This window comes from Sprattus sprattus, assembly GCF_963457725.1.
Source record: "Sprattus sprattus genome assembly, chromosome: 10".
Lineage (NCBI taxonomy): Eukaryota > Metazoa > Chordata > Actinopteri > Clupeiformes > Clupeidae > Sprattus > Sprattus sprattus.
Window position 1 is genome coordinate 12866204 of NC_137908.1, and position 23477 is coordinate 12889680.

Sequence of the window (23477 nt, forward strand, 5' to 3'; positions counted from 1 at the left end):
ATACCGAAATGATCCAATTTACTCCCGGTGTGCCTCAGATTTGATGACTGCCTCCCAGACAGTCAATAATAACTTCATCAAAGAGCAGAAACAACTCATGAAGGTGGGTAACAATGCATTTCACTGGGACAAGTGTTCAGTGTAGTTTCTGAAGAGATAAAACCCAATTCACCGCTCATATCTTAATTCATTTTTGTTCTACTTGAGAGGCAGTTAAACATGGTGCATTGAACATTTCATTAACATTTCATGTTTTTTTTTACTAGTAATGCTGCGAGGCATGTAGATTTTTGTTCTAGAGGAAATAGTTAGCTAGTTAGTAATTCAGAAATTCAACCGAAGTCCACTCAGAAGGCTTCACTGTGTGAATTGTGAGGACTTGGCATCTTGGCAGTTTTTTGTTAATTGATATCCTTGTGTGGCTAGATGTAGCCTGTCAGAAGACAAATAACTGTGACACTAGTAACGTTTCATGCAGGTTTTCCACTCCAAAATCGCTAGATTTCACTGGTACATGTAAATGGGGCTGTATTGGTATAAGCTGTATTGTAACTGTAAAGTTTGTGTAGAAAAAGTGTTGGTATGTGAAAATGCGCTTTTAAGCATCGTACAGAATGACCGTGCACGCATATTCCAGTCCCTATAGAAATTAGTATTGGGAGAGTCACTTCTGTTTGGCAACCCAGTTGAAAGAATTCAGAAGCCGGCAGAGGCAATACACCATTGTATTCTAACAAAGGATGGCGGGTGAATGGTCTTTCTGGGCTCTTGTTTTCTTCAGTGCAGCAAATACCTGTCTGCATGCAGATGGAATCAAAAGTTCATGACTGAGTTCTCATGACTGATATTCCTTTTGCTTATTGCCTATTTCAGGTTCTGTGACATTAAAACGTACACATTAGTATATCCACAATGGTTCCAAACTTGAGACCCCCTGGTGTTATTTGAATGAAGCTGCTCTCTGTAAAGGGCAGGCTAAGGTCATTTAACTCAACAGGGGTAATCTCCTTTACACTATAGTCTTGTTTTCCCTCCCCCACTTTCTTTCATTTCCCTGTCATGGTTCCTCTCTTCCTTTCCCTTTTTCTTTTGTGTTGCCCTTCTTTTCTCGTGCTTTCTAAATAGTAACACCAGTTAAAAAAAAAAAAGAGGACAGGATGGTATCATGCATGTACGTTCTGAAGAAATTAGGCCAAAATTGGTCGACCATATTGGCAATATTGGAGTCTGCGCAGTAAGTGCTCTATGGAGCCAGAGGATGCATAGCAATCAGAAAATCGGGCAGGTCGACCAAGAATGAACCAAATCTGTTTAATTCCCCACCACTTTTAAATTCCCTCTGGTGGCTTCACTTCTGATGTAGCACAGTGTCTGTTGCTTTTATAGTCATTTAGGTTACTTTGATTTCCACTACATGTCTGCACTCATTCCCAGTCCTTTCCTGTTCTCCTTCTCTCAATCTCCAGCTCATTCTTGTATTCTTTTCCTCTTCTCCCACTTCTCCAATCCTCTTCTTTTACTTTTCCCTGACATGTCTGTCCATTTCTGTTGGCTGCACCTAAGACCCTGAGGCAACTGGAACATGAGCGTGTCTCACAGAAGCGACGGCTGGAGGAGGAACAGAAGCAGTTTGCGTTTGTCATGAGCAGGCGACTGCGCCCACGGAACATACAGGCATCAGCTAGCACCATCACATCAGCCAGCATCTCGGCCCGCCGCCCTGCCAGGTGTACCCGCTCTGCCCCGCCAGTCTTGTCCACACAGGTGCGAGAAGCCAGGGGAAGGAGCTGGGAGCCAAGAGACGCTACACATGGGCAGTGTGAGATGATGACTCACTTATGCCACTTGACAAGGTCTCTTCACATGTGCTCAGAAGACAGCACCAAACCAATGGCAACTGATGTAAGTCTTCTATTATATATCACCCATTGTGAAGTAATGAAGCTTTTGAAAGAGAGCTTAAAAGAATCCCCGGGGATATAACCTTAAAATCATGCCCCCGAAATTTTTCACACGTGCACACTGAACTAAGCAGAACATAGACATCACAGACATTAAATGAAATGTTTCTTACTGCCGTTTTTTTAAAGAAAATTATTATGATTGACCACAAGGTGGCCATGTTCAATCTTGTTAGTGTAGCGCTATTGTATACCACCACAGAAAGATACATCCCATATTACCAGTGTGTGTGTGAGTGTCCTGGCCAGTGCAGAGTGACCGGAAGTGTAGTGTAGGAGTGTACGGGTCTAGTAAAACTGTAAAATCACTTCCAGTTTCTGTCATTTTCTTATGTGCACCATCCGTGTAGAATTAGTTTTTATCGTCCTTCTGTATTCTAAGTGTTCATAAACCCTCTTTGAATTGGTACTTAATTGTTCTTTTCATATAGCTCACTATGCCATTGGAGTGATCACAAATGTATCTCTAACTGTATCTCCCCTCTCTTAGGGTGTGAGAGGCGGTGGTGGCATCTCAGAAGAAAAGAACCAACAAGAGAGCCGAGCCAAAAACCCAAGAGGACGAAATGCCAGGAGCTGTCCTCCATCCCTGCAGAGAAGGGCTGGACACACAGAGGCAGTCTGCTTGGACATAAACCATCATGCCAAATAATGGGACTGTTTCTTTTCCCCTCGAGAGAATTGTTTGAGTGACATTGCAGATTCTCATTGGAATAGTTCAACTTACTAGACCAAAGCCACATGTGAACAGTGCACTGCAGGGGAAGGACATCAATTCAGAATCAGCTTTTAGTGGCCAAGTAAGTTTGCACAAACAAGGAATTTATGCAGTGGCTCTCAGTGCAGTGGCTCTCAGTGTGCTTACACATATTACACAAAATATACATCACAACACAAAACAATACAACAGTCCAATAAGTCTATAAAAGTCTAAACAAGGAGTATATAAACAATAGTGCAAAGTGGAGAGTTCAGGAAGAGCAGGAATAAATAAATGCTATGCAGTATGAGTATCACGGTTTTACAGTAGGGTGACATAAATAAATATGGTTGCGGGGGTAATTGTACATTGGTTATTCTTCACAGTGCCACAGAGGGTTAGCTGTTCAGAAGAGAGACAGCAAGAGGGAAGAAACTGTAGCGCCTACCAGAGGGGAGGAGTTGGAACATGTTGTGTCCAGGGTGAGAGGGGTCTGCAGTGATTTTTCCTGCCCGCTTCCTGACTCTGGAGATGAACAGGTCTTGGATAGTGGGCAGGTTGGCACCAATGATCTTTTCTGCAGTCCTGACTGTCCGTTGAAGTCTGTTTCTTATCCAGTTTGGTGGGCGATCCAAACCAGACAGTGATGGATGTGCAAAGAACAGACTCAATGACTGCGGTGTAGAATAGGATCAGCAGCTCCTGAGGCAGGTTGGCGCAGGAAGTACATCCTCTGCTGTGCCTTCTTGATGATGGAGCATTCAGCAGGAGAGGAAGACCTATCAGCCATGGATTTCAGGAGTAGCTTAGTTTAATTAGATTAGTGTAACTCATAAGAGAAATGAGAGGTATTCAGCTGGTTGCAATCTGCAGCCTCACCACTAGAAGCCACTAACCTCACCACTAGATGCCACTAAATCCTACATGCTGTTCCGTTAATTGGAAGGTATTCTGTCTGGATCAATCTCATTGCTGCGTTTGTCTCCATCATAACAGTATTTAGCTGCTCCATGACTTAATAAAAATGTACTCAGCAACTAGATATGTAGTGAACAGAACAAGCTTATAAAGGCAAGGTTATACAGTGGTACCTTGCGAGTGACTGATCAAAGAGGATAGCTGTACTGTACTCCTCCAGCAGAACTGCAGTATCCTTAGACTAGAGATAGATGTAGTATTATAGAAAGTATTATAGAAAGTATTATAATGTTAGATGGTTATTTTACTGTGCAAGACAACTTCTGTGTCTTCATTTCATGTAAATACACCTTGTTTTACATTGTACTGTATGTATATATGATTTTTTTTTGGTGCCAAAAAGCTACTTACTGCCCATTAAATCAAAATCGGAACTTCATCTATTTCTGGCATCATAGCATCTTTTTAAATCACAAACAAAAGGATTTACATCAAATGTTTTGTAAGCTCATTATCTCTCTTTGTCTTCTGAGTATGCACAGCCTTAATACATTTAAACAGTTAGACATTACATTGAACATTATTCACCTTTCAGTGACCACACAGTCCCGCACAAAGCTTGAACGTGGTGACATCACTATGTATGACGCACTTGGATAAATCTCTCGCAAATGCCAGACAGTAGCGTTGCGCATGGTTTAGTGGCGGTAGAAAGTGTTACTGAACTGTAAATGGAGAAATATGGGTAACATGTTGAGTGGAAGTAAATGAGCCATTAAGCGAAAGAGTGGGCGGCTAAATTCTGATGACAGAAGACCCAGAGGGACTCTGGTGGTGTCGAAGGAATAAAAACAGACTTTGACTAGTGCGCCCTAGAGTAAAGGTGGACGATGGGAGCCGTGCTGGGGGCCTTTTCTGTCGCAAATTGGGTAAGGGAAACAATTACTGTTTAATGTGTTGTTTCTAAGAATAGAAAAGCGTTTAAACGAGTGTGTTGCCAGGCAGTCTATAACAAGAGCGTATAATCTGTGCAACAGGTTATTGAAATAGGCTAGATGTCGCTGTATAATCCATGTGGAAGTTACCTGGGACCTAGGATTTATTTAGGCTAATTACATCCTCATTTTCTATAACATCATGTAAAAATGCCAGATGTATAGTACTACAGTATTACTTTCGTTCGGGGGTATTAGCACCTCTACCTCCCAACTCAACGGAGAGTGGGAGAGCAGCTTTCTAAACAAAGACGGTAAACATATCAGTTAATAGAAGTTTACAGAATAATACTTTTCTCAGTCAGTACATTAAATGCTTGTGGCGTGCGTATAAGAAATACAATTGGCTGGTATTTGTGGCGAAACCTTCACAGATAGTTGGTGACAAGGGGTTTCATAATTTAGAGGGTGTAATTCACTAGACCTTGAACCCAGTTCATATCGTGCTCGGGCTGAAACAAATGGGCCTACAAGACGTTATAGCAGCGTACCACTACGTTACAGTTTGAACAGTTTCGTGTGTGAGGAAACAAGCATGTTTTTCATTGTTATTAGCTTGACCCACTGCAGTGCGCCCAACGCGTTGTAGCGGATCTGACGAGCTCAGATTGTATTGGTCCTCGTCAGGGTCATGTCTCGATAATGCTTAGACCGTCCTCGTGTGTCTGACGAGGGGATTAAGTTGTTTACAACCTCTTAAAGCTCACGAGTTGATGTGATGACTGTGAAAGACGTTGGTTAATGGAGTTATCGAAGAAAGACCCACTGCCCTTATTAGTTTCACGGCTACTATTGTATCTTGATACAATACAAATGACAAACCAGAGTCGTTAGAATATCTCACATCAACCACTGTTGTATGGATAATTGACTTACAGAGATATATTTATCTTTTTTTTCTATTAAATTCTAGAACAAGTTCACAGGGGTCAGAGCACCACACACACACACACACACACACACACACACACACACACACACACACACACAGACTTGCACAGTGGGAAAAGGAAAGAGAGTGACAATTTCTGTTTTTGTGTTACTATTGCTATTGCAGATTCCATGTTTGTGCAGTGGAGCAACGTGCCTGATGTGTAGATGTTGCCCACGCAGCAAGAACTCCATTGTGACACGCGTCATCTATGCCCTCATCCTGTTGCTAGGCACTATCATCGCCTGCATCATGCTGTCGCCGGGGGTGGACCAGCTGCTGATGAAGGTAGGTCTGCTGAGGAACCTGTCCCTAAATTCTGCACAGGAGTTGTCAGGGGTTACAGCTGAAGTGCACTGCATGTCTTAACATCTCATAGCAAGTTAAACTTAATAATAAACATGCAGGTAAATTACAAATTATGTCCTTGGTACATTTGCACAATCATTGAATTTGACACTGAAACAAAACACATTGAAGTTGGAGTCTGCAGCCACTCATCCTCTCAAGTTATGGAACTAATGGCTCCCTCTTTCCTCACAGATACCGGGCTTCTGTGAAGGGGGTGCGGGTTCTAACATCCCTGGAGTCCAAGGCAGCGTGAACTGTGAGATTTTTGTGGGCTACAAGGCGGTGTACCGGGTGTGCTTTGGCATGAGCATGTTCTTCCTGGCCTTCTCCTTCCTCACGATCAACGTAAAAAACAGCAAGGATCCCAGAGCAGTTGTTCACAACGGGTAAGGGTGACAGAACCTCACTGGGCTGTCGGTTTCACACATGTTTATTTACGTTTGTTAACATTACCTCAGTTTAACTAAGAAGGCTGGAGTGTAAAGTAGCTTTTCTTTTTTACCATTAACTTCAAGTATTCTATCTTGGCTCTTTTGCAGGTTCTGGTTTCTTAAGGTTGCTGCCATTGTCGCGGTAACTGCTGGTGCCTTCTACATTCCTGAGGGGCCTTTCACACGCAGTATGTCCCACTTAAGTTCATAATAGAAATAGAACAAGAATTAATGACAATTAGTCACAGGATGTGTTGTCATATTTCACCAATGCAACCAACTGCATGCACTGATGAAAAAACCTGTTGCTCAACATGATAATTACATGAACCTTCTTTTATACTAAAGCTATTAGAGTATGTAATGAAAGGCCCTTGTTTGATTATCTCTCCCACCATTTTGTTCCATTTAGCATGGTTTACTGTAGGAGGGTTTGGAGCTTTCTGCTTCATCCTGATCCAGCTGGTCCTGCTTGTTGACTTCGCTCATTCTTGGAACGAGTCCTGGGTGGACAAAATGGAAAAGGAGAACACCAAGGCCTGGTATGCGGGTAGGTGACATTACATGCTGGAAAATGGATTCATGAAATTTAAAGCTGTTCTGGTTCTGTCATCAATAAATCAAAGAGACAAGAAGAACTGGGTGACCCTGGCGGAGAGTTCTAGGCTGATATGCACTGACCTTGGCCTTCAGTCTTCCCATTCTGTCACGCAAATAGAGAGATAAGGGAGGAGATAGGGGGTAGATGAAGAGGATACAGGAGAAATGACAGTAAAAGGTGAGCTTATGTTGAAGTGGTCACTGAGGAGGTAGGTGGACTTTGAGGTGGGATCTTTCTTTAAGGCTCAAGTAATGGAAACGTATTTATATATATAGATACCCCACTGTTCGAGTACATATTTATTCACTTTCTAATTTCACGTTTTTTAACAAGGCCACAGAATAACACAGGGACATATAGTATACAGTATGTATCATTGCAAGTCTATGATGCTATACTTTTTATTCCTGGTAAAGGTTTTTGTCTTATTTTTAAGGCATTTTTGTATTTGTCTATCTGTAACTTTGCTGTGGGTTAAAAAGGGTTTGTCAGGGGCATTGCTAGGAGTTGAGAACACCGGTGGCTCATTCTAGACCTTTTGGAGGGTCAGGGGGCAAAACAAATTTCTTAATGGCACCATTTTTACGTTGTTTGAGACAGAAACAGTGAGCCTAAAGACAGCCCATGGCTTGGCAGCTATGACCCACATGAATATTACCACATCCATTATACCATACTTCTTGACTACAGGAAAACACTTTTATGCCATGTCACACTGACATGGGCCATTGACATGGAGAACATGATGCATTGATAATGGAGAAAGCATTTATGTGTTTTTTATAGACAGAAATAGCATTTCACGCTCAACATTATGCTGTCCTACTTTAATATCAGAAAACTCAACGCTTGCTCTTGCTCTCTCTCTTTCACTCTCCCCCCCTTTCTCTCTCTCTCTCTTCCTCTGTCTTTCACTCTCTCTCCCTCTTTCTCCCTCTTGTGCTCCCAAATAAATGTGCGTGTGCCATGTAGCCTGAAGTACATCTGCTGCTTGAATGACACACAGCGGACCCAAAGCATACTTGCATTTTTGATCAACCATATATTATTTTCGAGGGCTTTAATGCATATTTGGAATGACCATATGGGTCTCCTCTATACAAAAGCCATTCTATGTCTGTCAGCCTAGCCTGAAGCAAGGTCATACCTGCAACAAATGTTTAGAATGATATAGTGTTTGTTTTGCTTCCTTCATACAGGAACACATCACTGTTTATTCATATGCTATGTTAACTTCAGACAAAATATCATTGGTGTTCCATCTGAACTTCCAGCCCTGGTGTCTGTGACTGCACTCAACTACGTTCTGTCCGGTATTACCATCGTGCTGTTCTACGTGTTATTCGCCCAGCCAGAGTCCTGTGCCCTCAACAGGTTCTTCATCAGCTTTAACACGCTGTTCTGCATCGTGGCCTCCGTAGTGTCTGTGCTGCCCATAGTGCAGGTGAGAGCGCTGGTTGGTCACGTTGGCATAAACACGGTGGTGACCGGGTTTAAGTGTTAACACTGCACAGCTCTGTCTGAGTTTGAGTTGAAGAAAAACAGATGTTGTGCAGGCAAAGATCATGACACTAGTGATTCAAAACTTTATAAACTACATAATATCTAGTAAGCCTGAAATTGTCGGAGAGGGGCCATGTATACCAAAACAGGTTTTCGACCCAAACCTACATGTTTTGTTTTCTTGTTCTCTTGATTTAATGTTTTTCTTCCTTTGATTATCTTTAGCTCTTACCTTATAGAATTTGTACTTAAAAAAAACTACAGAAAGTCAGCTTACAACAAAATGGATAGTTTTGGGTTCAGACAAAAAAAAAAAAAAAAATGTCAGTACAGGGCAACTGTGTTTTCCTATATGTCCATTTTGTCAGGAATCTCAGCCGAGGTCTGGACTGCTGCAGTCCTCCATCATCACCCTCTACAGCAATTACCTCACGTTGTCTGCAATGACCAATGAGCCAGGTGAGACATGGTAACTGTGTGGAGTTCAAGGGGTTCAAGGAAACAACAACATACAACCCTTGTTTCCTTCTGAAAAGTAATCCTCTTGCAAACACGGAGTGTTCTTGTGAAAGACCGGAAATCAACACTACATAAATTATCTTTTCCAGAGAATATGATGAGCACACCTTAGTCAAAACAGGCACATTTTAGCTTAATGCTTCATGGTTTGCCCCTGTATGAGGATGCCTCATCAACAGCTTTTGGCGTGAGTCATTGTCAGTCTTCATCTCCCTCTCTGTGTGAGCAGACCGCACATGCAATCCCAGCCTGCTGAGCATCATCCAGCAGATGGCCGCTCCAACCATCGCCACCCTGGAGGTGGAGAATCAGACGTCAGTCATCATCCTCGGCACGGAGGAGCCCGTCCTCTCCTCACCTTACCTGCAGTGGTGGGATGCCCAGAGCATTGTGGGCCTGGCCATCTTTGTCCTCTGCATCCTGTACTCGAGGTAGGTTAGGGTCAAAGGTCACCTGTGGTCACATATCTGATTGTCTGCTGAATGCCTAACTAAAGTGCTCCATCATATTAATTGAAGCTGATTATTGAGTAGATTTGAGTCTCATACACACTTTTGCGTATATTTGATATTCCCAGTATCCGGTCGTCCAACAACAACCAGGTAAACAAGCTGATCCTGGCCTCCAATGACTCCTCCATGATAGAGGAGAGCTCCACAGTGTCCCCCGAGGATGCTGAGGTGGAGAGTGGTGGCCCCAAGCGTGTGGGGGACAACGAGAGAGAGGCGGTCCAGTACAGCTACGCCTTCTTCCACTTCATGCTGTTCCTCGCATCCCTCTACATCATGATGACCCTCACCAACTGGTACAGGTGGGTTTACTCCCATGGCCGGGAGAGAGAGAACTGGTACCACTGTGCCCCATCATTTTGTGACAGGGGAAAGCAAGCTCACATCGTAGACAATGGATTGTAGTTGAGTTTAATGTCCTGGCGGTACGTTCTCCTCTAACACTACAATTTTGGTCAATGAGTTTCAAGATAAGGATACCTTCTCATAAAAAGACACATAATAGACTGGATACATATTTTAGTTGGACTTTTATATTATTATTACTTTTACGTAAAGTTTTCATGTCATGGCAACAGGTTTAATGCATATCCTGAGACTTACTAACCGGGTTTCCATCCCTTTTTTAGTGCACATTTAGAGCACTTGAAAAGGTTATCCTGAGTGGAAACGCTTGAAAATTGTGTAAAAACTTGTAAGTCGAATAAGAAATGTATTCGCCGAGGGGGGTGGATTAACTACCGATTCACATTGGGTAAAATGCGACTGAGGTTTGTGGAAATGGGTTTATTCACCCAAGATCGTATTCGTTGCAATTTTATAATGTGTTTCTATTTGCATAACACAACTGATGGAATCACACACAGGCTCACACTTCCTTTAGCCAAAGATTTATTAATGCGCATAAAATGTTGAAATGAATTGCATGAAAAGTCCTCCCTTTAAGGCATTCAACATTTTTCTTCACTCTCTTGTTGTTGAGCAGTCCTGATGCTGACTACAACTCCATGACAAGCAAGTGGACCGCTGTGTGGGTAAAGATTACCTCGAGTTGGGTATGTTTGACTCTGTATGTCTGGACACTCATTGCTCCGATGATCTTCACAAACCGAGACTTCAGCTAGGTGTTTCCCCTTGCTGTTCAGGACCACTGGATGTCACTTACTGTCAGATATATTAATATATAAGTAATTTGAAGGGATTTTGTTGCCAAATATGTATAAAGAATTTCTGTGTTGTTTTTTGTGAACTACTTGACCAAGTTGCTTTCACTTCAGTTATGTTATTTTTGTACTTATGCACTGAATCTAATTCAGACAAATTATTTAAATGTCCTATGATGTTGTGGGATAAAACGGAATCCTTAAGTTTTAAAGTCCAAGCAAAGACCAAGCTATTAACTTATTTTTCTCCTTTACAAAATGTGACTCTTAACAGAGGTCTCTTTCCTTTTGAGCTCTCCTTGTACAAGCCAAATAGTTGGTATGTTGTTAGTACTTAGTTCATGTTTTTAAGTCTTAAGAACAGCTGCCAAAGAGCAGCTTTTACCTTGACCGAATCAACCCCTTGAAGCTGCTACATACAGGTAGTGTGGTCCCATTCCATTCACAGGACTATATTTATATGTAAAAGCCCTATGTTTATTATACTACAAGGACATTTTGAATGGTTAATGCTTTCAAATGCATTTAAATTTGAATGTAGTGTATACTCATGTTGCTGTTGTACTTAAGCCTGTGTAGTTTGACACTATGCCTTTTTTTGCCTTACCTTTGGACGTTTGAATATTTTAGAACTTGAAGCTTTTCGAAATACTATACTTCTGCCAAAAATCTGTCCAACACTGAAACCATCTTCACCATTTTATCTTGATGCGGTAGACCTATCAGTCACTTGGACACATTTCTCAGATCGGAATCAAAATTCTGTGGACTTCGATCTCCACACCATGTAGTCACTTGTGCACATCATAACAGTAATTTTCATTGTCTGAAAGTATTTTCAAATGCTTTTTACACTTATGGTCACTCAGCAAGTTTTAGCAGGCTTTGTTGTTTTATTTTGTTGAGATATTACAAATGATAACTGTATCAAATGAATGAATCATTCCACTGTGCCAGGCTTAATTGCTTAGTAAAAGATACCATCAGGGCAGTCCTGAAGAGTTCTCATTTATATTGAATCGATTTTAAACAGCTGTAATGATTTTTGAATGTGTAAAAAAGGAGTGATCCATTTCACTTACCTGTAAATGGTGGGAAATAAATCAAAAGGTTCAAACAAATGGTATGTTTATGTCTCAGTTTTTGTTAAAATAGTTTGTGTTCAAACAGAAAAAGGATTCTCCACCTGCACATTTCATTCATCACCCTGATTGCTGACACGAATCCTATATTACGTATTTACAATATATATGTATTATTATATGTAGTGATACTTGTAGTTGTAAGCCTTCAATGCGCTCATATGGACATTTTATTGTAAATTAACATAATAAAGCCAAATGGACTGCAACTGTAGCAGTCATTACCAGCTGACTAACCTTCACAGACTGTTGAGCAGAATGATCAATATGTTGCTACCACTTCAGAAGACAGCTCTCAACATATAGCAGAGATATACCCTGTTGGGTGAAGGTACTTTTCCTGGAAGTGAAGTCAGGACTGAGGAAGTTGTGCTTCGTTAAGCTTTTTGTTTTTCCTGAGTTTAACTGTGTATAAGCCAACATTGATCTGGGTGGGGTTGCTAGGTTAAAGGTGAGTAAAGTCTCAACTGTGGCACCAGGAACCCAATAGCTGTCTGACAGTTAATGCTCAGTCTGACCTCTGTGGGACATGTACCTGTACCGCCTCCATCATCATTTGCACTTGGGCAGGGAGAAAGCAGAGCAGAGTTGTGAGTGTTTGATTAGGTTCTCCGTATACGTTGGCCCGCTCTCCTTCGCTCCTAAGGTGATGCATGTTTCCCAAGACCATTGGAGAGCACCCTGTACCTCTGCAAGACTACATGCTTGGACTTCATTCTACATTCAGGTACTGACCTATAGAGGTCTGGTTCATTAAAACAAACTTGGTAACTCTGAGACCACCTGTTTAAGGATAATGTAGCAATAAACAAAACATCTGGGACTTTAATGCACTTAGGCCCGTTTCACACTGTCTGTGTTGCATACAGTGCCCGCTTTTTGATTGATTTTTGAGACCCACGTCTCATGTTGGCAGTGTGCAAGCTCTAACTTATTAACAATATTAACACACAGGTAACGCAACACACACGCAACACAGCCAGTGTGTCTAAGGCCTAGGGTCACCAAATAGCATGTTGTTAAACCTTATCAGTCATTACATTACATTCAGTCATTTAGCAGACGCTTTTATCCAAAGCGACATACAAGGGAGGCATTTTAACCTATACAGCTGCTCAGCACAACCCGTGGACTCACTGGTAGTTTATGACAGCTTCATTGTTGGTCAGCTCAGTTGGATTACATGCTGTACAGGAGCCTGACAGTATACATATGTCTTACACATACAAAAAGGATTCAGTCTCGAAGCATTTAGGTTGATCTCCCCCACATGTTGCCATTGTCTGGATTTCACATGGAACATTTAGCCTATCTTTTGCTCATTGTTGTACCGGACCATAAAAGTCAACATGCCAATTTTGGTTAGATTTTTTGTCAAGCCTTTATATCCAGTGGAATATGCATTGTGCTCTTCAACAGAAACTAAAGAGGAATTGCATAAGTGCTTTATTTATATCAAAATAACTTTATGGCAAACTTGACCCTGGTTAACTGGTGGTTCAGGCCAAAGGAGTTTCTTTCACAGTCCAACAGGATCAGTTTAGCCAACCATAGACCGCTTCCTCCCTCTGAGGCGCACCTCATCCAGTTTCTTGATGACAGCGGGGGCCCTTTTGGAAGCATGAGTGTAGCTTTTCAGGAGCCTTTGAAAAAGCTGTTCAGTGTTGGGGTGCGTGCTTAAGAAAGCCTTTTCCAGCACATACAAATCCACTCCTTTATCCTCTGGCAAAGCTGAGGTGAAGCTAAGCCCAAAATCAATTAGGACCAGCTCAGGTTTGGCATCTTCCGACCCTTGTCGTAGCAGCATGTTAGATGTGGTTAGGTCACCATGAACAACGTCCTCGTCGTGCATTTTAGCAAGGATCTTGCCCATTTCCTTTGCTAAGGAGTCCAGGCACACTGGGTCCTGACCTGACTCTCGGCTGGAGGCTATGTAGTCCCTTACGGTAATCGAACCAACAATGTCTTCCAGGAAGATGGAGTGGGAGGTGTAGTCCACAAAGTAAACAACCGGAGTGCTGATACCTGGACAGAATAAGATACTGGTTATTACTGACAGACACGTGGAACTCAAATTAGAGTAAAATAGAACTACAAGGCTTTTATCCACACTCTGACTAAAACTCCATATTCACACACCTCATTGACAAATCACAGTCTTGTGGAAATTGTCTCACTTTAAGGCCTGATACAGTTCTTAATCTTATCAGAATCACTTATCAAATGCACAATTTCAGATTCAAATGATCAGCCTGGAACCTTAAGTCTCTTAACTCCTAACATAAACCATTGAGGATTTAACAACCGTGCCTATGTTCTCCAAACAGAATAGTAAACATAAGCAAGCTAGCTATGAAAGCTAACTCTTACCTGCTTTTCTGCAGCGTAGGATCGACCGTACCTCCTGAACTGTTCTACGGTGCGTGAGCTTTTCATCTAAGACTGCATGTCGATATAGCTTCGGGAATCGTTCTTTAATGATAGTAGGCTTACCCAAAAATATACCACGATAAACCCTGGCTTCAGCGCCTTGTTTAATCAAATTGCACCTGTTAAGGTATGGCATTTTAGCCTGGTCGCTATCTAACGCCATGTTTCGCAAACTACAACCACAGCTAGTCCACTACAACTTCACGCTCACCCAAAGTCTTCCGTTGTTGTGCCGCCACTCAGTGTTGTGGAGTGGAAGTGCAGGTTTTTTTTAATATAACGAGGGGAAATATATTGTATTAAATCCTGTTTCACTTAGTAGGATAATTGTATGTGAATAGGTGGTTTGTAAAGATGTGGTATCTTCTCCCATCTCTTTCATGTTTTTGTGCACTGTATTGTGTTTCCTATTACCTCAAGTAAACTGAGTGGATGAACTTTGTTATTAGAATTCAGTCTGACATCTATTTAACTTGAAAGTATAAATATAAAACTAGAAAATGCATTTCCTGAAGGAAATACCAGTGCATGAAATGCAAAGGTTAAGAAAGGAAGAAGAAAAGAAAGAAGAGTGAAAGAAGGAAAGAAGAAAGGAAAGAAGAGTGGAAGAAGGAAAGACAAAAGGAAAGAAGAGTGAAGAAAGGAGAGAAGAGTGGAAGAAGGAAAGAAGAAAGGAAAGAAGAGTGAAAGAAGGAAAGAAGAAAAGAAAGAAGAGTGAAGAAAGGAAAGAAGAGTGGAAGAAGGAAAGAAGAAAAGAAAGAAGAGTGAAATAATGAAAGAAGAAAGGAAAGAAGAGTGAAGGAAGGAAAGAAGAGTGGAAGAAGGAAATAAGAAAAGAAAGAAGAGTGAAAGAAGGAAAGAATAAAGGAAAGAAGAGTGTAAGAAGGAAAGAAGAGTGAAGAAAGGAAAGAAGAGTGAAGAAAGGAAAGAAAAGTGGAAGAAGGAAAGAAGAGTGGATGAAGGAAAAAAGAAAGGCAAGAAGAGTGGAAGAAGGAAAAAAAATGGAAGAAGAAAATAAGAAAGGAAAGAAGAGTGGAAGAAGGAAAGAAGAGTGAACAAGAGTGGCTCTGGATGAAGAGATAAAGAGAGAGTGAAAATATTGAAAAAAGGAGATAAAAATGGAGTGAAGAAGAGAGATTGAGGGTGAGAGAAAGTTGACTGAGAGAGAAAGATGGAGAGATGGAGAGAAAAAAATAAAGAATGGATGGTGTCTTAATGTTCCTAGTTACAGTTAAATTGAGAGGGACAGAGAGAGAGGAGGTTCCTTTGATTTGGCACAGGTGTCAGTAAAGCACAGGTGCAAGCCAGTTTAAAGACCCTATTATGATGTCATAATGGCCCAATGTAAGTCAATGGGAGAAATTTATATTCGTTTTTCTTTAATATCTTAAAATGTATAAAGTTTAGAAAAGTGAAAAATACATAGCATAAGTGTCGTTTACAAGACCTACGCAACAAAGTTTGAATGAAGTTTCTACGTTAAGCGGTTCGGGCTGAATTAATCGCAGAAAAAGGTAACAAGAACTAGAAAATGCATTTCCTGAAGGAAATACCAGTGCATGAAATGCAAAAGTTAAGAAAGGAAGAAGAAAAGAAAGAAGAGTGAAAGAAGGAAAGAAGAAAGGAAAGAAGAGTGAAAGAAGGAAAGAAGAGTGGAAGATGGAAAGAAGAGTGGAAGAAGGAAAGAAGAAAAGAAAGAAGAGTGAAGAAAGGGAAGAAGAGTGAAGAAAGGAAAGAAGAGTGAAAGAAGGAAAGAATAGTTGAAGAAGGAAAGAAGAAAAGAAAGAAGCGTGAAAGAAGGAAAGAAGAAAGGAAAGAAAAGTGAAAGAAGTAAAGAAGAAAGGAGAGTGAAGAAAGGAAAGAAAAGTGAAAGAATGAAAGAAGAGTGGAAGAAGAAAGGAAAGAAGAGTGGAAGAAGGAAAGAAGAGTGAACAAGAGTGGCTCTGGATAAAAAGAAAAAGAGAGTGAAAATATTGAAAAAAGGAGATAAAAATGGAGTGAAGAAGAGAGATTGAGTGTGAGAGAAAGTAGACTGAGAGGAATAGAGAGAAAGATGGAGAGATGGAGAGAAAAAAAGTAGAGAATGGAAGGTGTCTTAATGTTCCTAGTTACAGTTAAATTGAGAGGGACAGAGAAGAGGTTCCTTTGATTTGGCGCAGGTGTCAGTGAAGCACAGGTGCAAGCCAGTTTAAAGACCCTATTATGATGTCATAATGGCCCAATGTAAGTCAATGGGAAAATTTAGATTCGTTTTTATTTAATATCTTAAAAAGTATAAAGTTTAGAAAAGTGAAAAATACATAGCATAAGTGTCCTTTACAAGACCTACGCGACAAAGTTTGAATGAAGTTTCTACGTTAAGCGGTTCGGGCTGAATTAATCGCAGAAAAAGGTAACAAGAATAAGAAGAAGAAGAAGAAGAAGAAGAAGAAGAAGCCTCGGAATAACAATACAGGGCATTTCATGCACTGTAATAAGAAGAAGAAGAAGAAGAAGCCTAGGAATAACAATACAGGGCATTTCATGCACTGTAATAAAGATTTTAAATAGAAACAATAACTAAAATGCACTGAACCCAAGCACAGGTACCTTCTTGAGATTGTACTCTATCCTGCTCACTCTGTCCTGCTATCAGCATCTGAACCAGAAGTGGATGCAATCTATTACTTCAATTCAGAATTTCCTAAAAACAACTTTATTAAATGCAATTGTCCTGAGTCGGTTTTACAAATCCCACAGTCATGGACAAAAATATTGGCACCCCTGCACTTCTGTCAGTAAATGCACCTCTTCTCCCAAATAATTGATGCAATTACAAATGCTTTGGTATTGACATGTTTATTTCTATTGTTTGCATTGGAACCTCACAAAATAGCAGAGAAAACAGACAAATCTGACATGATTCCACACAAAACTCCAGAAATGGACTGGACAAAATGATTGGCACCCTCAACTTAATATTTGATAGCACAACCTTTTGCTAAAAATGATTGAAATCAGTCGCTTCCTGTAACCATGAAAGAGTATCTCTCACCTCTAATCTGGAATTGTGGTGCTTTTTGGGTCATTGTCCTGCTGCAAGACCATGACCTCTTTCTGACACTGGGCCCTACATTGTGCCCCAAAATTCTTTGGTAGTCTTCAGATTTCATGAAACCATGCACACTGCACGGCATCCAATATCGGAAGCAGCAAAGCAATCCCAAAATATCTGTGAACCTCCACCATGTTTGACTGTAGGGACTGTGTTCTTTTTTTCTTTTCATTTTCTGTAAACTGCTTTACCAAAAAGCTCCACTTTGGTCTCCTCTGTCCACAGGATGTTCTTCCAAAATAATTTAGGCTTTTTGGCAAACTCAAGTGGCTTTTTTATTTCTCTTGTGTCAGCAGTGGGGAGCTGTCAGCTCGAATTTGTTTGGAAGTTGTTGGAACAATCCTTCGCTGCAATATTTCATCAATTTTTCTCTTCCTTCCACGTCCAGGGAGGTGAGAGACAATGCCATGGGCTGTAACCTTCTTGATGACATTGCGCTCAGTGGACACAGGAACATTAAGATCTCTGGAGATGGACTTGTAGCCTTTTCCCAAAATGTTGGTTCTCAAATCCTCAGACAATTCTTTGCTCTTCTTTCTTTTCTCCGTGCTCACTGTGGTATACACAGACACACAACACAAAGGTTGAGTCTAATTTTCTCCATTTTAACTAGTTGCAAGTGTGATTTCTATATTGCCAGTACCTGTGACTTGCCACAGGAGAGTTAAAATATAAATTAAAGGAGCATTACATGCTTGAAATACAATTATTTCTTACAATTTTGAAAAGGTACCAATAATTATGTCCAGATTTGGCTTCTCTGCTTTTTTGGGTTGTTCCAATGCAAACAATTTAAATAAACATGTGAATAACAAAGCATTTATAATTGCAAAAAAAATAACTATGGAATACATATGAAAAGGGAACACAATGGGCTACATTCATGCTCCAATCAACCAACTCCTGCAAGTCTGTCAGTGCTGTACCATTATTACCAGCTCTGACTAACAGCTACATTTCAAACCTTGTTCTCCATCTCCACAACAGATTCTTTATCAACTAGAGAAGAAAAATGTTACTACAAGTCTGTAAACATCATGATGGAACCGTATTGATGTTTTCCTGTTGTAATTGGTTGTAATTCTTGTGTGAGCATACAAATACTCATTATGGGGTACTTACAGGATGGAATATTGCTCTTCTCCTGTTCTGTCAGGCATGAAGTACATCATTTTGTATCATCTGACTCTGTAACCCATATCACTGAATGTGTACTCTATCTTTATCGCACTGAGACCTGACCCATTAGCATCTGAACCCCTGATAGCCTCCTTCCTGCCATAGCAGCATCAGTGAACTAGATTTTCTGGTCACCGATCTTTGTAAATGGTTTTATAGAACATCATATGTTTCTGAATTTTTTTAGAACATACTGTATGCTGAAAAGAAAGTTTCAAGTAAAATACAAAGAACAATCATGGTTGAAGGTGAACCAAACAACTAGCCAGTGAGATACTTTGAAGAAAGAAACATGTCATCATACAGAAAAGATACACCCAACACCTTTTGCCCCTGTTTATTGCATTTCGCAAATGAAATCCAGCTTTTTAGGATGTATGCAGAATAAACAACCTAAAATATACTAACAATGTACAATCCCAACGTAAAAGCAAGTAAAAGAGCAATAACTGGTAATCCAGACAAAAATAACTTTCATTCATGATTCAAATAAACCATGCGTTTCAAACATAACAAAAATAGGGTAGCAAATTAAGTTCTTAGTCTTCGCATGTAGAAAGGAAATGTCCATCCATCAAGGAGGTTGAGCTTCCACATTCTTATCCTACTCTGAGGGGCGGAGCAACGAGGACCACGCCATCGCCACGCACAAACAGCATCGGAATGTTTCTTTTTGTGGACTGAGGGGGAAAAAGCAAGTGTCATTTTAATAACTTGTCTGACAAATGCAGTACAGATGAGATTTTTCTATCTAGAGAAATAGTCTCCAACTAGAAATGAGTGTTAGCAATCCTGGCAATTGCACATCAATCCACAGTGCAACAGTGCAATTCAATTTTATTTATATAGCGCCCGAACAATCTATTGTCTCAAGGCGCTTTACAGAGCCTTGACCCCCTTAGCGAAAGCACAATGGCAACAGGGGCAAGGGAAGAACTCCCTGTTAGTCAGAAAGGAACCTTAAGCAGAACCACGGCACACCCATCTTGCTTGAGGTCGGCCGGGAGGGATAGGAAGGGAGGATGGTTGTGTGTTATACACAGCATGCATTTGGTAGATATAGATAATATATATAAAAACATCATATGGTATATACATGATACATACAAAAACAGCTTAGTGGGTAAACACTGTGCTTAAGGGTGACTGTTACAAGGGTAAGGAGAGTAGGAACAGAAAAAACATGTTGATGGTGGCAATAATATATATTGCATATAAATGCTAGCATAGGATATGGGGTTAAGTAAGTGTACGGCAGTACGGTGGTGATGGGTGGACGTGAGCCGAGGGTTTCTACAGGTAGATCAGGTGGAGAGACTACAGCAGTGTCCCATAGCGAAGATAGTCTAGGCAATATTGCCATTTTATCAGTATTAATATAAGCATTAACAATGTGATATAAAAGGAGAGGAAGACAGAGAGGCTGCCTGGGTAGGTGTATAGGATTATTATTTAGCGTTTAGTTATGTTGGCTGGCATGGTGCATGAAGATTTATGTTTAGGATGTCAGGATACACAAAAGTGCCAAACTGGCTGGAGACAGCCACAATGTGAACGTGTGCTGTACACGGGATCCGTAATGACCCTCCTTCACGAAACAACATACGCTGTTTGTCGCCCAGTTTTATAGATTTTGTATGCGTTTAGTTATGTTGGTTGGCTTGGTGCATGGGGAGTTTTAGTCATAAATATAATAAGGGTGGCAGTGTACACAACAGTGCCCAATTTGCTGGTGACAGCCACAACACGGGCCGTATTCTGTACCCGGGATCCGTAAAGGCACTCCTTTCACAATACAACATACGCAGTGTGTAGCCCAGTTTTCTAGATTTGGGGGATTCTGTATGTGTTTGTATGGATAGTTTGATGACGTAGTCATCCTTCCACCTAGTAACGGTGTTCCTTCATCCAAGCTAAAAGTTTCTTAAGGCACTTGACTTGCAGGGGCAGACAGCGCTTTAGAGTTTAACATCAAGCACACTCATATGGGGATCATTTGTTAAGATTTCAGGCATGAGAGGCATTGTGGTGAAAGCATTAGCCTTGACCATATACAGGCTTGAACGCCCACGGGGATACAGGTTCGAATTTGTCTCTTTTTAGATGTCATCGTCAACTAGCTTCCACTTGTGAGATCAGTGGATACAAAGTGAAACACATAAATCATAATAAAAGTTATTTGTCTCTGCACGTCATGTTGCTGTAAATAGTTTAGCGTACCTTGTAAATTTCCTCATACGTCTCCTCGTCAATCTCCACTGTTGTTACCGTCTCCTCCACATCCCCGAGGATCATGTTCAAATGCTGGTCATAAGCCTACGTGCACACCAAATAGTATTATCTCTGAGAGCAAATAACAATGTGAAGAATACAAGTCAGACAGAACGAATAAGGCTTACATGCAATCTCCCCCGCAGTTCTCGGTCATTCCGCATCTTCACGTAGATCCTCTCATCCAAACTAAGTCGGATAAGGTCAAGGGGTTCTTCGACTGTGTTTGTCGTTTGTTGCTACAATGTAGGCACATAATATTATTAAAGTTAGGCTACATACAATTCCAAACAACTTAAATTTGACTCAATTGTAGCTAGCTTCAGGTTGACGGTGAGGTTGCACATAGCTGGAAAATGTGTTTTTAGCAGGCAGCTAACGTTACTAGATCGTTTTTACAACTTGGAGGTGGGTGTGACTGATTTAACCTGAATTCAGAAAGCAGATGTAACTATTTTCTTCTTTTGTATTCATCATCTTTTCTAATATTGGTCATTCCCTTATGTTGGCTGGGGAAGCCACCTTAATAAGAGGAACAGTGAAATATATTAAGGGTTGAGAAAATTCAACGTTATCCATTGTATATAACATGCTAGCTAGCTTAGTGTTAATCTTGCAAGTGAGATGTAGTAGCTCACTGCAAAAGGTCGGTAGTTTTCCTGAGTGTTGTGATATATGTTCTAAAACACTTAATTCAGTTACCGTACGAGTTAAACAATATTTTAGACATAACAATGAGTCTACATCGCTATAGCACAAACCTGCTCAACTTCGTCCGCCATGCTTGCCTGCCTACCCAGCATGCAATTCGAATATTCGCGCTGTCACTGAAATATCGCGACAGCAATACAAACTCTCATCGTCATGTTTTAAATATCTTCAGGTAAATCGGATATCGATCATTAGAATCAGAATCAGAATTACGTGTTTTGGCCAAGTAAGTCTGCACAAACAAGGAATTTGACTCCGGGTTACGTGCCTCTCATTGTACCTACACAAAATATACAACACATCACATACAATACAACACAACAGCACATCGGTCTAAGAAATGTTCCAGGGAGGAATGGATACAGGAGCTGAGAACTGTAAACACAACAAGTAGTGCAAAGAGTGGAGAGTGCAAGAAGTGCAGGGATAAACATTTAATGGTAAGAGAATGACTTAAAAAGGAAAGTATATACAGTAGTTATACAGTAAGGGTTGGAATGTAGGCCTATTGCACATTTCGTATTTGAGAATAAAAATAAATAAATATGATTTTTAGTTGTATTTGTACAGTGGTTGTTTTGGTGATCCGGGGTTATTGCACAGTGCCACAGTGAATTAGCTGTTCATTTGTGAGTCGCGAGGGGGAAGAAACTATTTCTCTGTCTGGTGATTTTGGCGAACAGTGTTCTGTAGTGCCTACCAGAGGGGAGAAGTTGGAATAGGTTTGTGTACAGGGTGTAAGGGGTCTGCAGTGATTTTCTCTGCCTGTTTCCTGACTCGTACAGGAAATGTACAGGTATTGGATGGTGGGCAGGCCGGCAGCGATGATCTTTTTCAGCAGACCTGACTGTCCGTTGGAGTCTATTCCTATCCAGTTTGGTGGCTGATCCAAACCAGACAGATATGGAAGTGCAGAGAACAGACTCGATGACTGCAGTGAAGAACTGGATCAGCATCTCCTGAGGCAGGGTGTACTTCCTGAGCTGGCGTGGATAAAATCCACCTGCTGCTTCTTCTGTCCCTCAACAACTTCATGACACAACCTCAAGTCAGAACTAAACTAAAATAACATTTTGTGTCTAATATTTATTTTTCATATGACATGGACATATTCTGTTATACATAGCTGTTTTATCTTTTTGGAGGGAGGCATAAGTACTGATATTTCTTGGTAAAGGCTTTGTCTTAGTCCATATGTTTTGCACAAAGGAATATGAAATCAGTGTCATTCTGCTGACCAACCTATAGGCTCAGCTAGGATTTTGTTTATTATTGACATGTGGTCCAAAGCATTTTCGTAATTTCTCCAAAGCAGCATAAGTCCTAAAGACAAAACACCATGCTCAAATAATATGTGTTCTTAATGACAAGTAGATGATAATTATCATAGAGGCAAAGTTAAGGGACAACGTCACACCAAACTGAGGACAGACCTATGGGGTTGGTTATCAAGTGAAAGAGAATGAAGGAATGCAAACATGATCACAGTACATTGGCTGTGAAATGTTGAACATGTATTGAAAGTTCCTAATTTCCATAGACAGTTTCCTCTCGACAGACTAATAGACACCACTTCGACAACTAAATCTGACATAAACGGTGTGAACATTTGTTTCCCCACCTGCTGAAATAAGGCTGAAAAATACTTTATTCTTTCTGTGTAATTGCATGCACCAATTTTTGCGGTGCAGCTAATGCTTTCAGAACGTCAAGGTGAGGCAAACATCAGTTATGCCGTTTCCAACCATACGATTGGTTGTTTATGATACAAATCCACCATGTTTAGTGTTATGGACACCCCCTCCCTCACACGATTCCCAATTACATTTTCACATCAGTGATTTGTCTCCTCCCTTACAACGAAGACCATTAGGAGAAAATAAAAGAGGCCTGTTTCATTTTGTGTGGTAGGTCACAATTCCATCACTGTGACTCCCTTTCATGGAAAGCCCCAAATTATTATTTTCATTTACATTTGGTCATTTAGCAGACAATTTTGTCCAAAGCGACGTACAAGGGAGAGAACAGTCAAGCTACGAGCCAGACCTAGTGTAACAATAAATACAGT

General features: G+C 40.8%; 3 protein-coding genes across 3 annotated transcripts; 1 reads left to right on the top strand and 2 right to left on the bottom strand.

The window, feature by feature from the left end:
• Window positions 1-43: 43 nt before the first annotated feature.
• On the top strand, window positions 44-10543 carry serinc3 (serine incorporator 3; the record flags this gene model as incomplete). The annotated part of the gene is made up of 10 exons (XM_080845481.1): window positions 44-103; window positions 5632-5793; window positions 6049-6242; window positions 6396-6475; window positions 6700-6837; window positions 8163-8332; window positions 8760-8850; window positions 9140-9341; window positions 9488-9721; window positions 10405-10543. The coding sequence occupies 10 exons, from the start codon at window positions 44-46 to the stop codon at window positions 10541-10543; spliced, it is 1470 nt and encodes a 489-aa protein (XP_080701607.1).
• Window positions 10544-13184: 2641 nt separating this feature from the next.
• On the bottom strand, window positions 13185-14338 carry tp53rk (TP53 regulating kinase). Its single transcript, XM_080846214.1, has 2 exons — window positions 14095-14338; window positions 13185-13749 (listed from the first exon to the last, which is right to left on the bottom strand). Exons 1-2 carry the CDS (start codon window positions 14315-14317, stop codon window positions 13265-13267), a joined length of 708 nt encoding a protein of 235 aa, XP_080702340.1. The 5' UTR covers window positions 14318-14338; the 3' UTR covers window positions 13185-13264.
• Window positions 14339-18763: 4425 nt separating this feature from the next.
• On the bottom strand, window positions 18764-21501 carry lsm3 (LSM3 homolog, U6 small nuclear RNA and mRNA degradation associated; the record flags this gene model as incomplete). The annotated part of the gene is made up of 4 exons (XM_080846520.1): window positions 18764-19107; window positions 20648-20743; window positions 20827-20937; window positions 21460-21501. 4 exons carry the CDS (start codon window positions 21499-21501, stop codon window positions 19027-19029), a joined length of 330 nt encoding a protein of 109 aa, XP_080702646.1. The 3' UTR covers window positions 18764-19026.
• Between the last annotated feature and the right edge of the window lie 1976 nt (window positions 21502-23477).